The 16,080-nt window shown below is 39.0% G+C and overlaps 1 protein-coding gene across 5 annotated transcripts in view; it reads left to right on the top strand.

Annotated features, from left to right (window-relative positions):
• LOC126277951 (uncharacterized) overlaps nt 1–16,080 on the top strand; it is a 183,826-nt gene that overhangs the window by 108,596 nt on the left and 59,150 nt on the right. For all 5 annotated transcript variants that reach the window (XM_049977549.1, XM_049977554.1, XM_049977550.1 and 2 more), the window contains exon 10: nt 13,682–14,074. In XM_049977549.1, coding sequence (XP_049833506.1) covers nt 13,682–14,074 — 393 coding nt within the window. The remainder of the gene's footprint in view (nt 1–13,681; nt 14,075–16,080) is intronic.

The raw sequence follows: 16,080 nt of genomic DNA, 5'->3' as shown, positions 1-16,080 counted from the left end.
TCTATCTTTCGCAGCAATGCAGGCTGCTATTCTCCCATGGAGACGATCGTAGAGATGCTGGATATAGTCCTGTGGAACGGCTTGCCATGCCATTTCCACCTGGCGCCTCAGTTGGACCAGCGTTTGTACTGGACGTGCAGACCGCGTGAGACGACGCTTCATCCAGTCCCAAACATGCTCAATGGGGGACAGATCCGGAGATCTTGCTGGCCAGGGTAGTTGACTGACACCTTCTAGAGCACGTTGGGTGGCATGGGATACATGCGGACCTGCATTGTCCTGTTGGAACAGCAAGTTCCCTTGCCGGTCTAGGAATGGTAGAACGATGGGTTCGATGACGGTTTGGATGTGCCGTGCACTATTCAGTGTCCCCTCGACGATCACCAGAGGTGTACGGCCAGTGTAGGAGATCGCTCCCCACACCATGATGCCGGGTCTTGGCCCTGTGTGCCTCGGTCGTATGCAGTCCTGATTGTGGCGCTCACCTGCACGGCGCCAAACACGCATACGACCATCATTGGCACCAAGGCAGAAGCGACTCTCATCGCTGAAGACGACACGTCTCCATTCGTCCCTCCATTCACGCCTGTTGCGACACCATTGGAGGCGGGCTGCACGATGTTGGGGCGTGAGCGGAAGACGGCCTAACGGTGTGCGGGACCGTAGCCCAGCTTCATGGAGACGGTTGCAAATGGTCCTCGCCGATACCCCAGGAGCCACAGTGTCCCTAATTTGCTGGGAAGTGGCGGTGCGGTCCCCTACGGCACTGCGTAGGATCCTAGGGTCTTGGCGTGCATCCGTGCGTCGCTGCCATCCGGTCCCAGGTCGACGGGCATGTGCACCTTCCGCCGACCACTGGCGACAACATGGATGTACTGTGGAGACCTCAGGCCCCACGTGTTGAGCAATTCGACGGTACGTCCACCCGGCCTCCCGCATGCCCACTATATGCCCTCGCTCAAAGTCCGCCAACTGCACATACGGGTCACGTCCACGCTGTCGCGGCATGCTACCAGTGTTAAAGACTGCGATGGAGCTCCGTATGCCACGGCAAACTGGCTGACACTGACGGTGGCGGTGCACAAATGCTGCGCAGCTAGCGCCATTCGACGACCAACACCGCAGTTCCTGGTGTGTCCGCTGTGCCGTGCATGTGATCATTGCTTGTACAGCCCTCTCGCAGTGTCCGGAGCAAGTATGGTGGGTCTGACACACCGGTGTCAATGTGTTCTTTTTTCCATTTCCAGGAGTGTAAATCTGAGTATAAAATCTTCTCTTTATATCAAAATAATTTGATCGCCTTATAGAGAGATAAATCTGAATAATTTTTTACTAACTGACGCTATGTAGGCGGTGTTTTTACTTCATGTGCAGAATAGGTATTGCTTCATATGAAGAATCAGATCCTATCTGTAGCCAGCATACTTCAAACCTGGAATCTTGAAGCATTTAAACACTTGAATACTTTTTAAAATGGACAGTGTGTATTTTCAATCCTTTGTTAGATCCCTAGGCAACTTTCATGACCAAATATCACAATACCAAATATAATGATCTCCGTCCCTTGGGAATAATTTTAGCATATATTAAGAAGATGAATATTTACAATTCTTCTCCCACTGGTACTGTCATAATCATCATCTCAGACATTTCCCACATCATATGGGGGTCGGCATTCCTTTGCTGGATCCTTCTCTTCCATAAATGCCTATCCAGTGCTTCTTCTCTGAGCCATCCTTTCTCTTGTAGGTCCCCTGCTACCTTGTCTTTCCATCTCAGTTTCGGTCTTCCTCTTCTCCTTGATCGTTCAATTTCTAGGTCTTCAACTCTTCTCCCCACATAGTACTCCCCTCTTCTCTGCATATGTCCATACGATCTTAGCCTACTTTCTTGGATCTTCTTCCCTATGGGCCCCACTTTCACTGTTCCCCTGCAGCCCTGCAGCAAGCGGTGCACGCGCTTTCGGAGCTCTGGCAAAAGTTAAGTGTTCAGTAATAGAATAATATTAAACTTAGTGTAAATTATAGTTTAGATAGTTAAATTAACGTCTGTGTTAGACTGTGTATTGAAGGTTTCGCGAATATTAGCATATTTTACTCGTAAAGAAGGTTTTACTAAACGGCCTGTTTTCGTCAGTGTTTGTTTACATTCGTAGGCGTAAATTTCGTGCCTGTGTAGACCTCTTATTATTACTTAATTTTGCGCCTATAATCTTAAATACTTCTTTGGTCAATAATTAAAGACTTTTTATCGTCGGATTGTAGATTATTAAAACTTATTTGTTCATAGACTTTCCATTTGGCGTTTGTTTACTTTCAGGTAACGATTGTTTAAATTCACATAGCTCGTTAGATTACATCCATTGTAGGTTCATTATCTTACTGATTTAAGAATATAGTTTGTTGTATTAAGAGATCATTGTTCAAATTTTATTAATGTACATTGCCATGAGTACTAAGTGTGGAAGCTGCCGTAGGAAGATAGAATCGGGTGTGGTATGTGGGGATGTGGTGGTGTTTTTCATTGGGGCTCATGTAGTGGGAAATTTGACGAGATTATGCTTTTGGCACTCCCGTGGAACTGTAGGTTCTGTAGTATAGAAAAAAGATTCGTACAACAGGTGGAAAAGATGTGTGCCCTTCAGGCTGAACTAGATACGGTAAAAACTGAATTAGCTAAGTTAAAGGGGGAAAAAGACTGCGGGAAATGGGAATTGGTAACAAGGAAATTGCGAAAAGGGACCAGCCATGTAGATGTTGTCGAAGCTCCAGTTATGAATAAATTCTCCTTGTTACCTGAAGTAGGAAGGGAGGAGCCAAAAACAGGAGTAGTTGAAAGTAGGGTGCAGCAGACTACTAAAATTGGTAACAGCATTTGGTCGGGAAAATCTAGTAATAGGAAAAGAAGTCTTGCTGCTAGGTAGCAGTCATGGGACGAGCAGATTACCAGATCACGAGTTTGTTTAAGCCAAGTGCTAGGCTTAGCCAGGTGATTGAAGACATAGGACCACTCTGTAGGGACTTTGACAAGAATGATGAGGTGATAGTAATAGGTGGGGCAGGAAACAGCCTGGCTAAGGATAGGAATTATGATATTAAGAGTGACCTGGATAAAATAGGAGCTGCAACAGGATGTACAAATGTGGGTTTTGTTGAGGTATTGCAGCGTTACGATCAGCCCTCGTTTAACCCTTCTGTGTGGCGAGTTAACAGAGAGTTGAGCGAGCAGCTGCTGGACGGTGCAAAAATACACATTCATACAGTGCCTGTTCGTAGCATTGGGAGATGGGGATACACTCGACATGGCCTGCGCCTAAATAGTCTAGGGAAGGATAGATTAGCTGATTTAATTGTAGGTCGTCTAAAGGGGGCCACTAGCACTCAAGGCAAAACCCCTGTGACCCGAAAGGGCATAAGGGCACCTTTTTTAGGTTGAACAAGATGTCCAGACAGGCAGCTCTTAAAGGTAAAAAAATAAATGGTTCGTATAAAGGTAGAGGAAACAGTTGTGTTAATATATTTCACCAAAATATCAGGGGATTAAGGAACAAAATAGGAGAACTAATAATTTGTTTTGAGAATATTAAAAATACAACAGAAGTTGATGTACTGTGCCTGTCTGAACATCATATAACTACACAAATGGAAAATGTAAATATTAATGGGTATAAACTAGCAACTTATTTTTGTAGAGACAATATGGAGAAAGGAGGAGCTGCCATTTATGTTAAGGGGGAACATAGTTTTAAAAACATAGAAACCGCAAAATTCTGTGTAGAACAGCACATTGAAGTATGCGCTTGTGAGCTTAAATTGGACAGTGGTAAATTCATAATTGTGACTGTGTATAGGGCCCCACTTGGAAATTTTCAAATGTTTCTTAAAAACCTAGATCTCTTGCTGCGTTATGTCAGAAAAGGGAAAACACATTATCATTTGTGGAGATTTTAACGTAGATTTTCTTAAACAGTCAAGCAAGAAGAACGACCTTGAACTATTACTTTGCTCTTACAATCTGACATCAGTCATTGATTTTCCTACTCGTATTGTACAAGACAGTAGCACCCTGATAGATAACATTTTCATAGACCAAGATAAATTAAAAGAAGTAAGCACCTATCCTATTAAGAACGGGCTTTCTGATCACGATGCACAGCTACTTTCAATTCATGACTTTGCTCCATACAGTAATATGAAAAAAAAAAAAAAAAAAAAAAATACGCCCAATTAACCATATAACAATTCAACAATTTAAGGAAAGCTTGAAACGGGTAGACTGGGAGGATGTTTATCGGTAACCTGATGCAAATGTTAAATTTAACTTATTCCATGATAAACTTGTGGGTATATTTGAAAACAGTTTTCCTAAGAAATTAGTGAATCATAATTCAAATAAACTTGATAAAAAACCATGGCTGACTAAAGGGATTAAAATTTCTTGTAGCCGGAAATGGGAACTATACCAAGACACTAGAATAAGTCGAGATGAAGAAGAGCTCAACCATTATAAGAAATATTGTAATATATTAAGAAAAGTTATAAAAAAAATCCAGAAGTATGTGTATCAAGTCTGAGATTAGCACCTCTGATGACAAAGTTAAAACAATATGGAATATAGTTAAAAGGGAAACAGGGCAACCAAGGTCACAGGACAACAGTATTACTGTTAAGCACAATGAAAAGCTTATAAATGAAAAATCACAGGTTGAAAATATTTTTAATAATCATTTTATAAATGTAGTGGAAAATATAGGCACCAGCTGCTCACCAGATAGGGCAGAACTCTACATGAAAGAGGCATTCCCGGTGCAAACAAATGAAATTGAAATCCTACCCACCTCACCGTCTGAAATTAAGAAAATAATAAATTCACTTAAGAATAAAAACTCACATGGAACTGATGGTATCTCCAATAGAATACTAAAATCTTGTCCACACCTGATAAGTCGAGTTCTTAGCCACGTATGTAATAGCTCATTGAATCGGGGAATATTTCCTGACAGATTGAAATATGCCATAGTTAAACCCTTGTATAAAAAAGGTGACAAGACAGACATCAACAATTATCGTCCTATTTCACTTCTGACATCCTTCTCAAAAGTGTTTGAAAAAGTAATGTACTCAAGAGTAACTTTACACATTAGTGGGAATAACGTTTTAACAAAATGTCAGTTCGGTTTTCAGAAAGGTGTTTCAACAGATAGTGCTATACATGCTTTCACTGATCAAATTTTAAATGCTCTGGATAGTAGAACATCACCAATTGGGATTTTCTGTGATCTCTCTAAGGCTTTTGATTGTGTGGATCATGAAATCCTCTTAGATAAGCTGAAGTACTATGGAATGAATGGTTCAGTACACAGATGGTTCACTTCATATTTAACTGGTAGAATGCAGAAGTTTGAAACAGTAAACCCACATAGAACACACAGAACACAAAGGGCATCAGATTATTCACACTGGGATGTATCAAAGAAAAAGAAAGAGGGAGGGTACCACAGGGTTCTGTCTTGGGGCCTTTATTGTTTTTAATATATGTTAATGACTTGCCTAATTATATTCATGAAGATGCAAACTTGGTTCTCTTTGCAGATGACACAAGTATTGTAATCAAGCCTAAAAAGCAAGAATCAGCTGAGGAAAATGCAAATAATGTTTTTCAAAGAGTTATTAGGTGGTTTTCCGCAAATGGACTTTCATTGAACTTTGAAAAAACACTGTACATACAGTTCAGTACAGGGAAAGGCATAGCACCGGAAATAAATATAGAGTGTGGGGGAAAATCTTTAGCTAAAGCAGATTCTTCAAAATTTCTGGGTGTCTATATTGATCAGAATTTAAACTGGAAGACACACATTGACAATCTACTGAAACGATTGAGCTCAGCTACCTATGCTATTAGTGTCATTGCAAATTTTGGAGACAAGCACATCAGTAAGTTAGCTTACCATGCATATTTTCATTCGTTGCTTTCTTACGGAATCATCTTTCGGGGCAATTCATCACTAAGAAAGAAGGTATTTATTGCAGAAAAACGTGTTATCAGAATAATGTCTGTGGCTCATCCAAGATCATCTTGTAGACAATTATTTATAGAATTAGGGATATTGCCAGTAGCTTCACAATATATATACAGCCTAATGAAATTTGTTTTTAGTAACCCAGATCACTTCAGAATTAATAGCACAGTCCACAGCTACAATACTAGGAGACAGGGTGACCTTCACTACCGTTCATTGAAATTTGACATTGGCACAAAAGGGGGTGAATTATACTGCCACAAAGATTTTTGGTCAATTGCCAAACAATATCAAAAGTCTGGCAGACAACCAATCGGCATTCAAAAGTAAGTTAAGGGAATTCCTGAATGACAACTCCTTCTACTCCATAGACGAATTTTTAGACATAGGCCAAAGAAATACAGTAAGCCTTAACAATTGTACCGTATATAAGACTAACAATGATTATTTGGGATAAATGAATATTTTGTACTTTGACACGTTCCACATCATTACGAAAGAATCGTGTTCATGATCCATGGAACAAGTAATATAACTAACTAACTAACTAACTACTCATTCCTTAGTCTATTCTTTCATGTCACCCCACCCACCGGGCTTAAAATTCTCATTTCTGCCACTTCCATCTTTTTCTCTTGGGCTTTTGTAATTGGCCAAGTTTTGTGCACTATACAGAATTGCAGGCCTCACCACATACTTGTAAAGCTTTCCTCTTATTTTGCAGCTAAACTTCATATCACACAGTACTCTGCTCAGTTTCCTCCAGTTCATCCATCCACTATTTATCCTGTGCTGTATTTCGGCCTCCAGTCCTCCATCACTTTGCATGTAATAGCCTGGGTATTTAAATTTCATGACCAGCATCAGTTGTTCTCCTTGCAGGTTAATATATAGATCTATAGCATTCTTTGTACACACAAACTCTGTTTTCACCCTGCTAATTCTCATTCCCCTTCCCTCTAGAACTTTTCTCCACTGTTCAAGCTTGTCTTGAAGTGCCACGTGTTTGTTTGTTTGTTGTACAAACATTTAAAACATAAATTCTTGTGGAAGTAAGGACAAAATAATGCAGACGAAGATTTAAACGAAAGAAGGAATTATAATTATTTCAGCGTAATGAGGAATAGAAATAATGAATGCTGTAACATGGCCGAAAGTATAAGATGATAAACAGAAGAAATTAAATGAAAAGAAATACATGATAGTAATTAAAATCACGTGAACAAAATTTCAAATTAAAGAAGAATCAAAGGAAGAAAACATGAGAGCAACCCAGAAAGTTAATATGATGATTAAAATGGTGTGAATAAGGATTAGAAGACAAAAATAAAATTTAAACCAGTTCATTAAATTAAAATAACAATCAAAGTTTTGATAACAATTAAAAAATAAAAATTTCATAGCACCAGAGGAGATTCGAACCCACACTGTCTGCGTATGGAAATGCACCATAACAATTACACTGTGCCACCATCCTTCTTACTGCAACTATTTTCAAAGCTCTAGAGCATCATGCAAACGTGCAAGAAATTATACCTTGCAGATGAGAGCCCATCAGGTTGAATGGTCCCAGGGTGTGGTATCTGGGACCCTAACCTATACAACTATACAGAGGATTTCAAAAAAGCAGAGCCTGTTGTGTTGATGGTGCGAATGGAGCGGTCTACTGCCTGTCGAATCCCTGAAACAGTTCTCAAGCAAATCCCACAAAGTCGTTCCTTCATCTTCGGAATCAAATCAAAGTCACAAGGACTTAAGTCTGGGCATTATGATGGATGGTACAGTACTTCCCAGTCCCATCAACTGAACAGAGCAGCTACTGCTTGTGCTGTATGTGCCCATGCATTGTAGTGCAAAATGATGGGTGTGTTGCGCAGAAAGCAGCACCGCTTCTTTCGCAAAGCTGGTCGCAGGTGATGCTCCAAAAACGAACAGTAATACTGTGCATTGGCGGCCTGCCATGGAGGAACAAAATGCATTAGGATAACACCATCACAGTTGTACATAAGAATCACCAAAACTTTAGACTGCTCCATTCGCACCAAACAGGCTCTGCTAACAGTATACTACGTCTTCCACATGGCTGGCAACAGGTTCTACACAACACTGGTGACTACTTTGAAGGACAGTAACAGGTGCAAACTCTTTTGTATCGTTTGTGAATAAATAGTTGCCACTATTTAAGTTCCAACCCTCGTATCATGTTGGGGCCTACTTCTTTGTGATTCTGGACATACGAATGTGCACTTTTAGCCGAACTATACATTTAAGTCTGGTTTACAAAATGTCGATGCTCTTAGAGTACCCTCTGATGATCTATTTCGTTTATAATGTAACGTTAGATCTCTTAATGCTATATAGATACGAACATGTGGGCTTCCTACATCATTGTAGCTGCGCATGCATGGTAACGGCATTTTCTAGCTCTCACTGACAACTGCTGAAACGAATTCAAACAGGTCGGGGAATAAGTAAATTTCATTTTATGCAAGAAAAAATTATGTTATCTGTGCAAATCTGCTTTGAATTTCTTGAATCGCAGATCGTTTGATTCTCATTTAAAGCTTCATGAGGGCCAACCACTTCGCAGTATTTTGAGCCCACACATTTACATATTATTTAAAATTTTTCTGACACATTTGTCTGATGTATATTAAAGTGTAACACATGCAAAAAATACAAGTATTACATGTTAAAGCTTAGCTTTTATAGTAGCTACACTCTGTGTATTAATTTAAACCATTAACGTTTCATGTGTGTTCACGCTACTGAACAGTGATGTTGGTTGCTATTGGCTGACTACGTCACGTGTCCTATGCTCTGAATATCTGCTATCGTCGGCTGGCGAGATCACTTGACATCAGTTAGGTTTGGCTTTCTAATGCGCATCGCAATCTCGATTTCAATGCTGTGGATACTAACTTGCTGTGTTTGGTTGAATTCAAATGTATATTTTCGTAATAGGAAAATATGCAGAATATGTGCTACATGTTGCTGCCTAGCAAAGATCTTACCAAAACGTGTCTTCCTTTTTTCTGGAGGAGAGGGAGGGGCTTAGTGTTCTGAAGCTCTAGGAAGTTCTACGCCAGTGTATAAAACCTTAACTGTTCATAGGGTTGATAAGTTTTATCGCTCCAAGAGAAAGTATTCTGTCACTTTACACAGAAAAAGTGTGTTTTTACCTGGGACATCCGTGAAAAATCCGGGAATTTTTTTTTCCTTGTCTACGTACACATTCTGACACTGAAAATGTTGATTATTCTGGCTTTTGACAGGTGGTAACATTAATGTTGTTGGACAGTGTACTTCAAATGAATGACATAGTCTTAAAATTAACAATTCTAGCATTCTTTTTCGTTGTACCTGTCTGTGGTTTATTGACTCCTCTGTGTGGTGAGTAGCAACCTATCTTTTCTATATTCTTGTTGTTTCATTACGATTGTTTGATTTTGAAAACATTTTATCATGGATGCAATCTTCATATCAGTGTCAACAGTTCTGTAGTTTAGTTTATTGTAGAAACTGTTTCCACCTACCCGTAATTACATGTTTTTCATTGCCAAAATATTTTTCTAAGGAGAGTGAATCATAGGTGACATCACTGGCCTGGCATTCCATTTAAAATACTACTTACTTGATATTCATTACTCAAGGAGTACCAGACTAGTTTAGACATTCCCATCCCACATCTACTCTCTTGCAGAAAGACATTCTTGGTCTATTAAATCCTGTGATCGCTATTAGCCTTGACTAGCATTTTTTTTCTCTCATCTGAGACTTTTTTTGAGCTACTGAGGCTGCTGCACACACCTTGTCCACTCTCCAGAGTGCCGAAGCTCCAGGAGAGTTTAAGGATAATTGAAATGCAAAGCTATTGCTTGATTTGGGCAATTTGACCATAATCCCATCATATATGCTATTCCGAAGCCTACTGTTACATACTGCACCTGCCTTTAATATAGTAAAGTAGAGCATCATAGAGCAAGGTTTTAAAAGGTCTGTCTTACGTTATAAGTAATACATTAATAATAGTCTCATTATTACGCAGAAGAAAACTACAGATTGTGGGTAGTTTCTGTAGTAGCCATTTAGAATGCCAAATGGAACATATTTCATTACACTTTCTCACTCCAGTTTATTGGTACCATACAAAACAACTATCATTATGTGAGAAGTCAGTAACATCTAACAGGTAGACCTTACTGATTGGCTCTCTTTATTTTCTTCATAAAAATAAACCTGGACATCAGTTGCCAAAAGCAGTAAGATGCACATCGCAAAAATTCACAAAAAATTTGATTTGGAAATTTCAAAGCATTGTTAAGCACAAAGAATTCTGTACCCGCTAATGGAACCATCTGTAGCTTTATGGGTAACATTCTAGTTTTGCAATGTTGCGAAGTAATCAGTTCAATTCTTGCTTCATGCAACTTTTATTTCAGCTCTGTATTTATTATCTATTTGAAATGTATATCAATTATAATTTTTTAATAAAAATGTCATTTTTAATTACAAATACAAGTACTCATGTTAAAGTAAAATCTGCTACAAAATGTGAAATTTCTTAATGTTAAATGAGAGAATTTTATTTATCAATAATAGTTTTTTTTAATATTCTGTTTGTATTTATTCATAATACTCTCAATTTTCATGTGATTAGTAATTAAAAGTAATATTTAAAAAAATTATGATTCATTATTTGCTAATTAACATTTACATTTCATAATAAAAGTTGAATTTATTTAAAAGTTGTTAAAAAATCTTGCGTGTAGCAGGAATTGAGCCAGTATGAGTGATTCTATCCCAGAGTTCAAATTTTTGTACTTGACAGTGCATTTTAGTACATTGTATTGAATTAGGAAACATGTTCACCCACTTACCTCCAAATCTTTTAAGTATGAAGGAAATCAAAGAGGACCAGCCCATAAGAACTGCTTCTTGCATCAATTTGATGTCGACTCCCATAAACAGGCAGCTGTAATAAATTAAAAGTAGTTCCAGTTGGTGCAAAGTCAGCTGCTGAAAATTTTTAAACTGGATTCTGAACTTTGTTAATGATGATAAAGGTTTTTTAAAAGAGTATTTTAGTAGTGTAATTCTTGTTGGTATTATCGCTAACTAGTTATGTACTATATGATAGTGCCAAGATCACCATCATAGTACATATGACTTCTGCTTCTACATACATAGGGTGTCCCATATATTTAGGATCAAAATGTTATAAATGGTAGAAGATCCCAAACTGAATACTTTCAGCCGAGGAATGAATGACTGGAAATTAAAATTTTGTTTTAATTAACATAATTCACTTAACATTGTTGTAACAACTTAATCTCATCACCACTTTTCAAAGTGGTGGCCACCAGTCCCAGTGCAGACAATACAGTAGTGCATAAAATTTTGCCACTGTCTCACATACCACTGTGGTCGTTTGTGGACAGTGACAGCCTGCTTCTCCCCTGCCAACCACTTCCCCTTCAATTTCTGCTGGGGTTCTGTTATCACCCACACATTACAGCTTTTTGCCCCCACTATTGCAGTGCATGTTGATATGCACACTCATTTGAGGAGCACACTGTTTGGCTGCTCCGGGCCCCTACCAAAGCCTGCCGACCTTTGGTCCACGCATCTATCGCCTGCAGCTGATAGCAGACAGTCCCTATCAAGCAAATGCTTTTTATGCAACCATGCACTGGCTCTGAACAGCAGTCTTGTATATGTTCTCTAAACTTTATTGTTCTTAAGCTATCATGCAGTGACTTAGTAAATAACTGGTTTCTTACAACTGTGTCTTTGTGTTCAGAGTTAGAACAGTCTCGTACACCAGCACTTCCGTGAAACCCCTAAGAGGATAAAATTTTCCATTAACACATCACATATTATGTGTAGCATGGTAGCGTCAGCAACATCAGTGTGGAAACGTAACCTGTTTACAAACACATGCTTCGCACGCAATGTACTACCTGTAATATTCATTTCTGATTGGTGATCCTTTATCCTCTATCTCAATTATGAGGTTGTTCTGGAGAAAAGCTACAAAACAATACTGTGGGTATAATTAAAGTCTTTACAGGAAAAGTAATCACCAGAGGGCAGAACACAACTATGCCACTGTTTACGAGCTGAAGAATTTCCTGTTTTCAGAATTTCTGTGGCTGTGACACAAGCCTTCCACTGTGTTCTTCAGTTTGTCGTAAAGTTGAAGCACCAAGCTCACAGAAGTCACATGGTGACATGTCTGGGATTTAGGGAAGATGCTCAAGCTGATCCCAATTGAACTTGGCCATTATACTTTGTATGACCTTGGAGATGTGTGGACATGCATTATTGTGGAGCAGAATGACTCACACCTCACACCCTCCCTCAGCAGCACAGGCTGTTTGTTCTTGAAGATATTGCATAAGCTAGGATTGTCTCATAGTACACATCACTGTTAATGGTTTTTCCATGCTCGAGGAATTTGATGAGTATCGGACCTTGGATGTCAAAAAAGACAGTTAGCATCACTTTCCTGCTGAGAGTACAGCTCTTTTATATTAAAGGGGAGGTGACACACACACACACACAAATTTGTACTGATTTGGTTGTATGTTGTTTCGTACCTTTTCATTGGAGCATCCTTACAAAAATTTTATCCCAAATGTTTGGGACACATTTTATATTGCATAATGAGACTTGAACTTTCTCTGGGAACATAATACTATTTTCATATTTGTAGCTATATATATGGGTTTGAGATTCAGTTAAAAAAAAAAAAATAGACTAATTTATTATTTGTCACGGTCATTAACAGAAACTAGTGAGAACACAAAATAAAAGGGAAAATTTGTTCTTTGAGAAACAGTTAGGTAGTTTCATTCAGAGAATGGGTATCCTTCAGAAATGGCACGCCAACACACTCATCCACACTAATTCAGTTACATGAAGCAACATTGTAATGAGTAACATACGAATTGTAACAGAAGTATTGAAAATAAATTGACCGTACAATGTAAATACTAACTTAATTGGAACCATTGCACTCCTTTTGCATTATTGAGGCTAGTTCGTGTGCCACACACATCTTATTTTTGAGAAAGCATCACCTATATGTAATGATGTGCTTCAGCAATATGAACATAACAGTAAGGTCACACACACATACAGTAGTTGCTGTATACGAACAATTTCACATTGGCAATAACGTGCAAGTGGGCTTTTCTAAATTCATAACTGAGCTGTGGAGAGGAAATATTGTGTTCTGTACACACCTCATTCTAACGCGTGACAGTCTATTCCTTCAGAATTATAAGATAAAATGTAAATATGTGTTGAGATTCAAGAGCCATTAAACATAACAACCAATGAATGGTACAATGTAGACATCAAAAATAAAAATTGAGAAACCTGCAGCAACAACTCAAAGAAATTCATAATGGCTTGGTTATATTTATATTGAAAATATATGGTTATTTATTTTTAGTAGTAGAAATTTAGTGTAGTGCACCAGACTTTTGTGTGGCTATGGGAACATGCAACACAGTCTGTTTATGTAATGGGATGTTGCCTATAGAAGTTGTCACCTTTACACAGGAAAATTTTTTTCAGAAAATTCCATTTTCTCTGCCTCTCTTCCCATACCATCATTCAGAGGACAAGGTATAACTTTGATTTCATTTTCAGGTGACCTGCATGCCTAATGGCAGTGTGGAAAGAGGTGACTCAGCAACTGCTGCACTGGATCTTACAGAATCTGTAGCGGAGGAAGGCTGTGCGGGTGACCTGAGTGTTGGGCTGGGGGGAGCGTTTACAAGCTCAGTTTCACAAACCACTGATACAGGCGATCCTTTGGGTCCATTAACACAAGAAGATTTCGAGCGGTTGGTTTCTGAGAGTCCAGACACTCTCAGCAGTGCCACATCTGCCAAACCACATTCTACGGTGTTGGGGTTAACTGCTCCTGTGAATGAAAAGGGAGACGGCTGGAAGAGCTGTGCCATCTGTCTCGAGGAAATGGACTCCAATCTTCGTCGACACGTGTCGTGCAGTTGTGTGCTGTGCGAATCATGCATAGAGGTTTGTTAGCTTTTTTGCACCTAAAGGCAATTTGAACAGTTTATGGAATTTTAATTGTAACACTTTAATTGATTTCGAAGGAAACTCTTGTAAAATTTTCAGCTTATGTGGACATATGCTCACTCATTATAATTAAATTGTGCCATGAAATTAGAACCATTAAGTAACTAAAATATGTAAATAAAAATATATGGTCCTCCCCCATAATTCTCAAGATTGATACTTTCATAGTCGTTAGACCACAACTTCAAACAATTTGCTGCAGTGCTTTGTTGTTAGATCACTACTTTTTTTTGGGGGGGGGGGGGGGGGGGGCGGCGGCGGCAAGGAATGTACATAGTACATAGTTAAGAGATTACAATGAAAAGTTGTAGAGCATCCATTTCTTGTACTTGATGTGGTTAGTCATGTGAGTGTCAGAGCTCAATCCTATTCCAGCCCAACAATTTTTCTATCGTTTGTCCTTTCTTGCACTTTGAACAAACATCTTAAATTATGGTATTACTTGTTTGGCAGCAGTGGATAATACTGCCTTCTTTATTTCAGCCAGACTGGTTTTTATTTGAGATAATCCTGTTCATATTTTGTGTGTTGTTTTTGTGGTCTTCAGTCCAGAGCCTGGTTTGATGCAGCTCTCCATGCTGCTCTATCCTGTGCAAGGTTCATCACCTCTCAGAACCTACTGCAACCTACATCCATCTGAATCTGTTTAGTGTATTCACCACTTGGTCTCCCTCTACAATTTTTACCCTCCACGCTGCCCTCCAATACTAATTTGGTGATCCCTTGATGCCTCAGAATATGCCCTACCAACAGATCCCTTCTTCTAGTCAAACTGTGCCACAAATTTCTCTTCTCTCCAATTCTATTCAATACCTCCCCATTAGTTATGTGAACTACCCATCTAATCTTCAACATTCTTCTGTAGCACCACATTTCGAAAGCTTCTATTCTCTTCTTGTCTAAACTATTTATCGTCCATGTTTCATTTCCATACATGGCTACACTCTATATTAATACTTTCAGAAATGACTTCATGACACTTAAATCAATACCCGATGTTAAATTTCTCTTCTTGAGAAACGCTTTCCTTGCCATTGCCAGTCTACATTTTATATCCTCTTTACTTCGACCATCATCTGCTATTTTGATCCCCAAATAGCAAAACTCCTTTACTACTTTAAACGTCTTATTTCCTAATCTAATTCCCGCATCATTGCCCGATCTGATTCGACTACATTGCGTTTTCCTCGTTTTGCTTTTGTTGATGATCATCTTATATTCTCCTTTCAAGACACTATCCATTCCGTTCAACTGCTCTTCAAAGTCCTTTGCTGTCTCTGACAGAATTACGATGTCATCGGCGAACCTCAAAGTTTTTATTTCTTCTCCATGGATTTTAATTCCTACTCCGAATTCTTCTTTTTTTTCCTTTACTGCTTGCTCAATATACAGATTGAATAACATCGGGGAGAGGCTACAACCCTGTCTCACTCCCTTCCCAACCGCTACTTCCCTTTTGTGCCGCTCAACTCTTATAACTGCCATCTGGTTTCTGTAAAAATTGTAAATAGCTTATTGCTCCATGTATTTTACCCCTGCCACCTTCAGAATTTGTAAGAGAGTATTCCAGTCAGCATTTTCAAAAGCTTTCTCTAAGCCTACAAATGCTAGAAAACGTAGGTTTGCCTTTCCTTATTCTATTTTCTAAGATAAGTCGTAGGGTCAGTATTGCCTCACATGGTCCATCATTTTAACGGAATCCAAACTGATCTTCCCCGAGGTCGGCTTCTACCAGTTTTTCCATTCGTCTTTAAAGAATTCGTGTTAGTATTTTGCAGCTGTGGCTTATTAAACTGATAGTTCGGTAATTTTCACATCTGTCAACACCTGCTTTCTTTGGGATTGGAATTATTATATTCTTCTTGAAGACTGAGAGTATTTCACCTGTCTCGTACATTTGCTCACTAGGTGGTAGAGTTTTGTTAGGCTTGGCTCTCCCAAGG

The sequence above is a fragment of the Schistocerca gregaria genome, chromosome 6 (assembly GCF_023897955.1).
Source record: "Schistocerca gregaria isolate iqSchGreg1 chromosome 6, iqSchGreg1.2, whole genome shotgun sequence".
Classification (NCBI taxonomy): Eukaryota; Metazoa; Arthropoda; class Insecta; order Orthoptera; family Acrididae; genus Schistocerca; species Schistocerca gregaria.
Note: the sequence above shows the minus strand (reverse complement) of the source record. Positions and strands in the feature narration are given on the sequence as shown.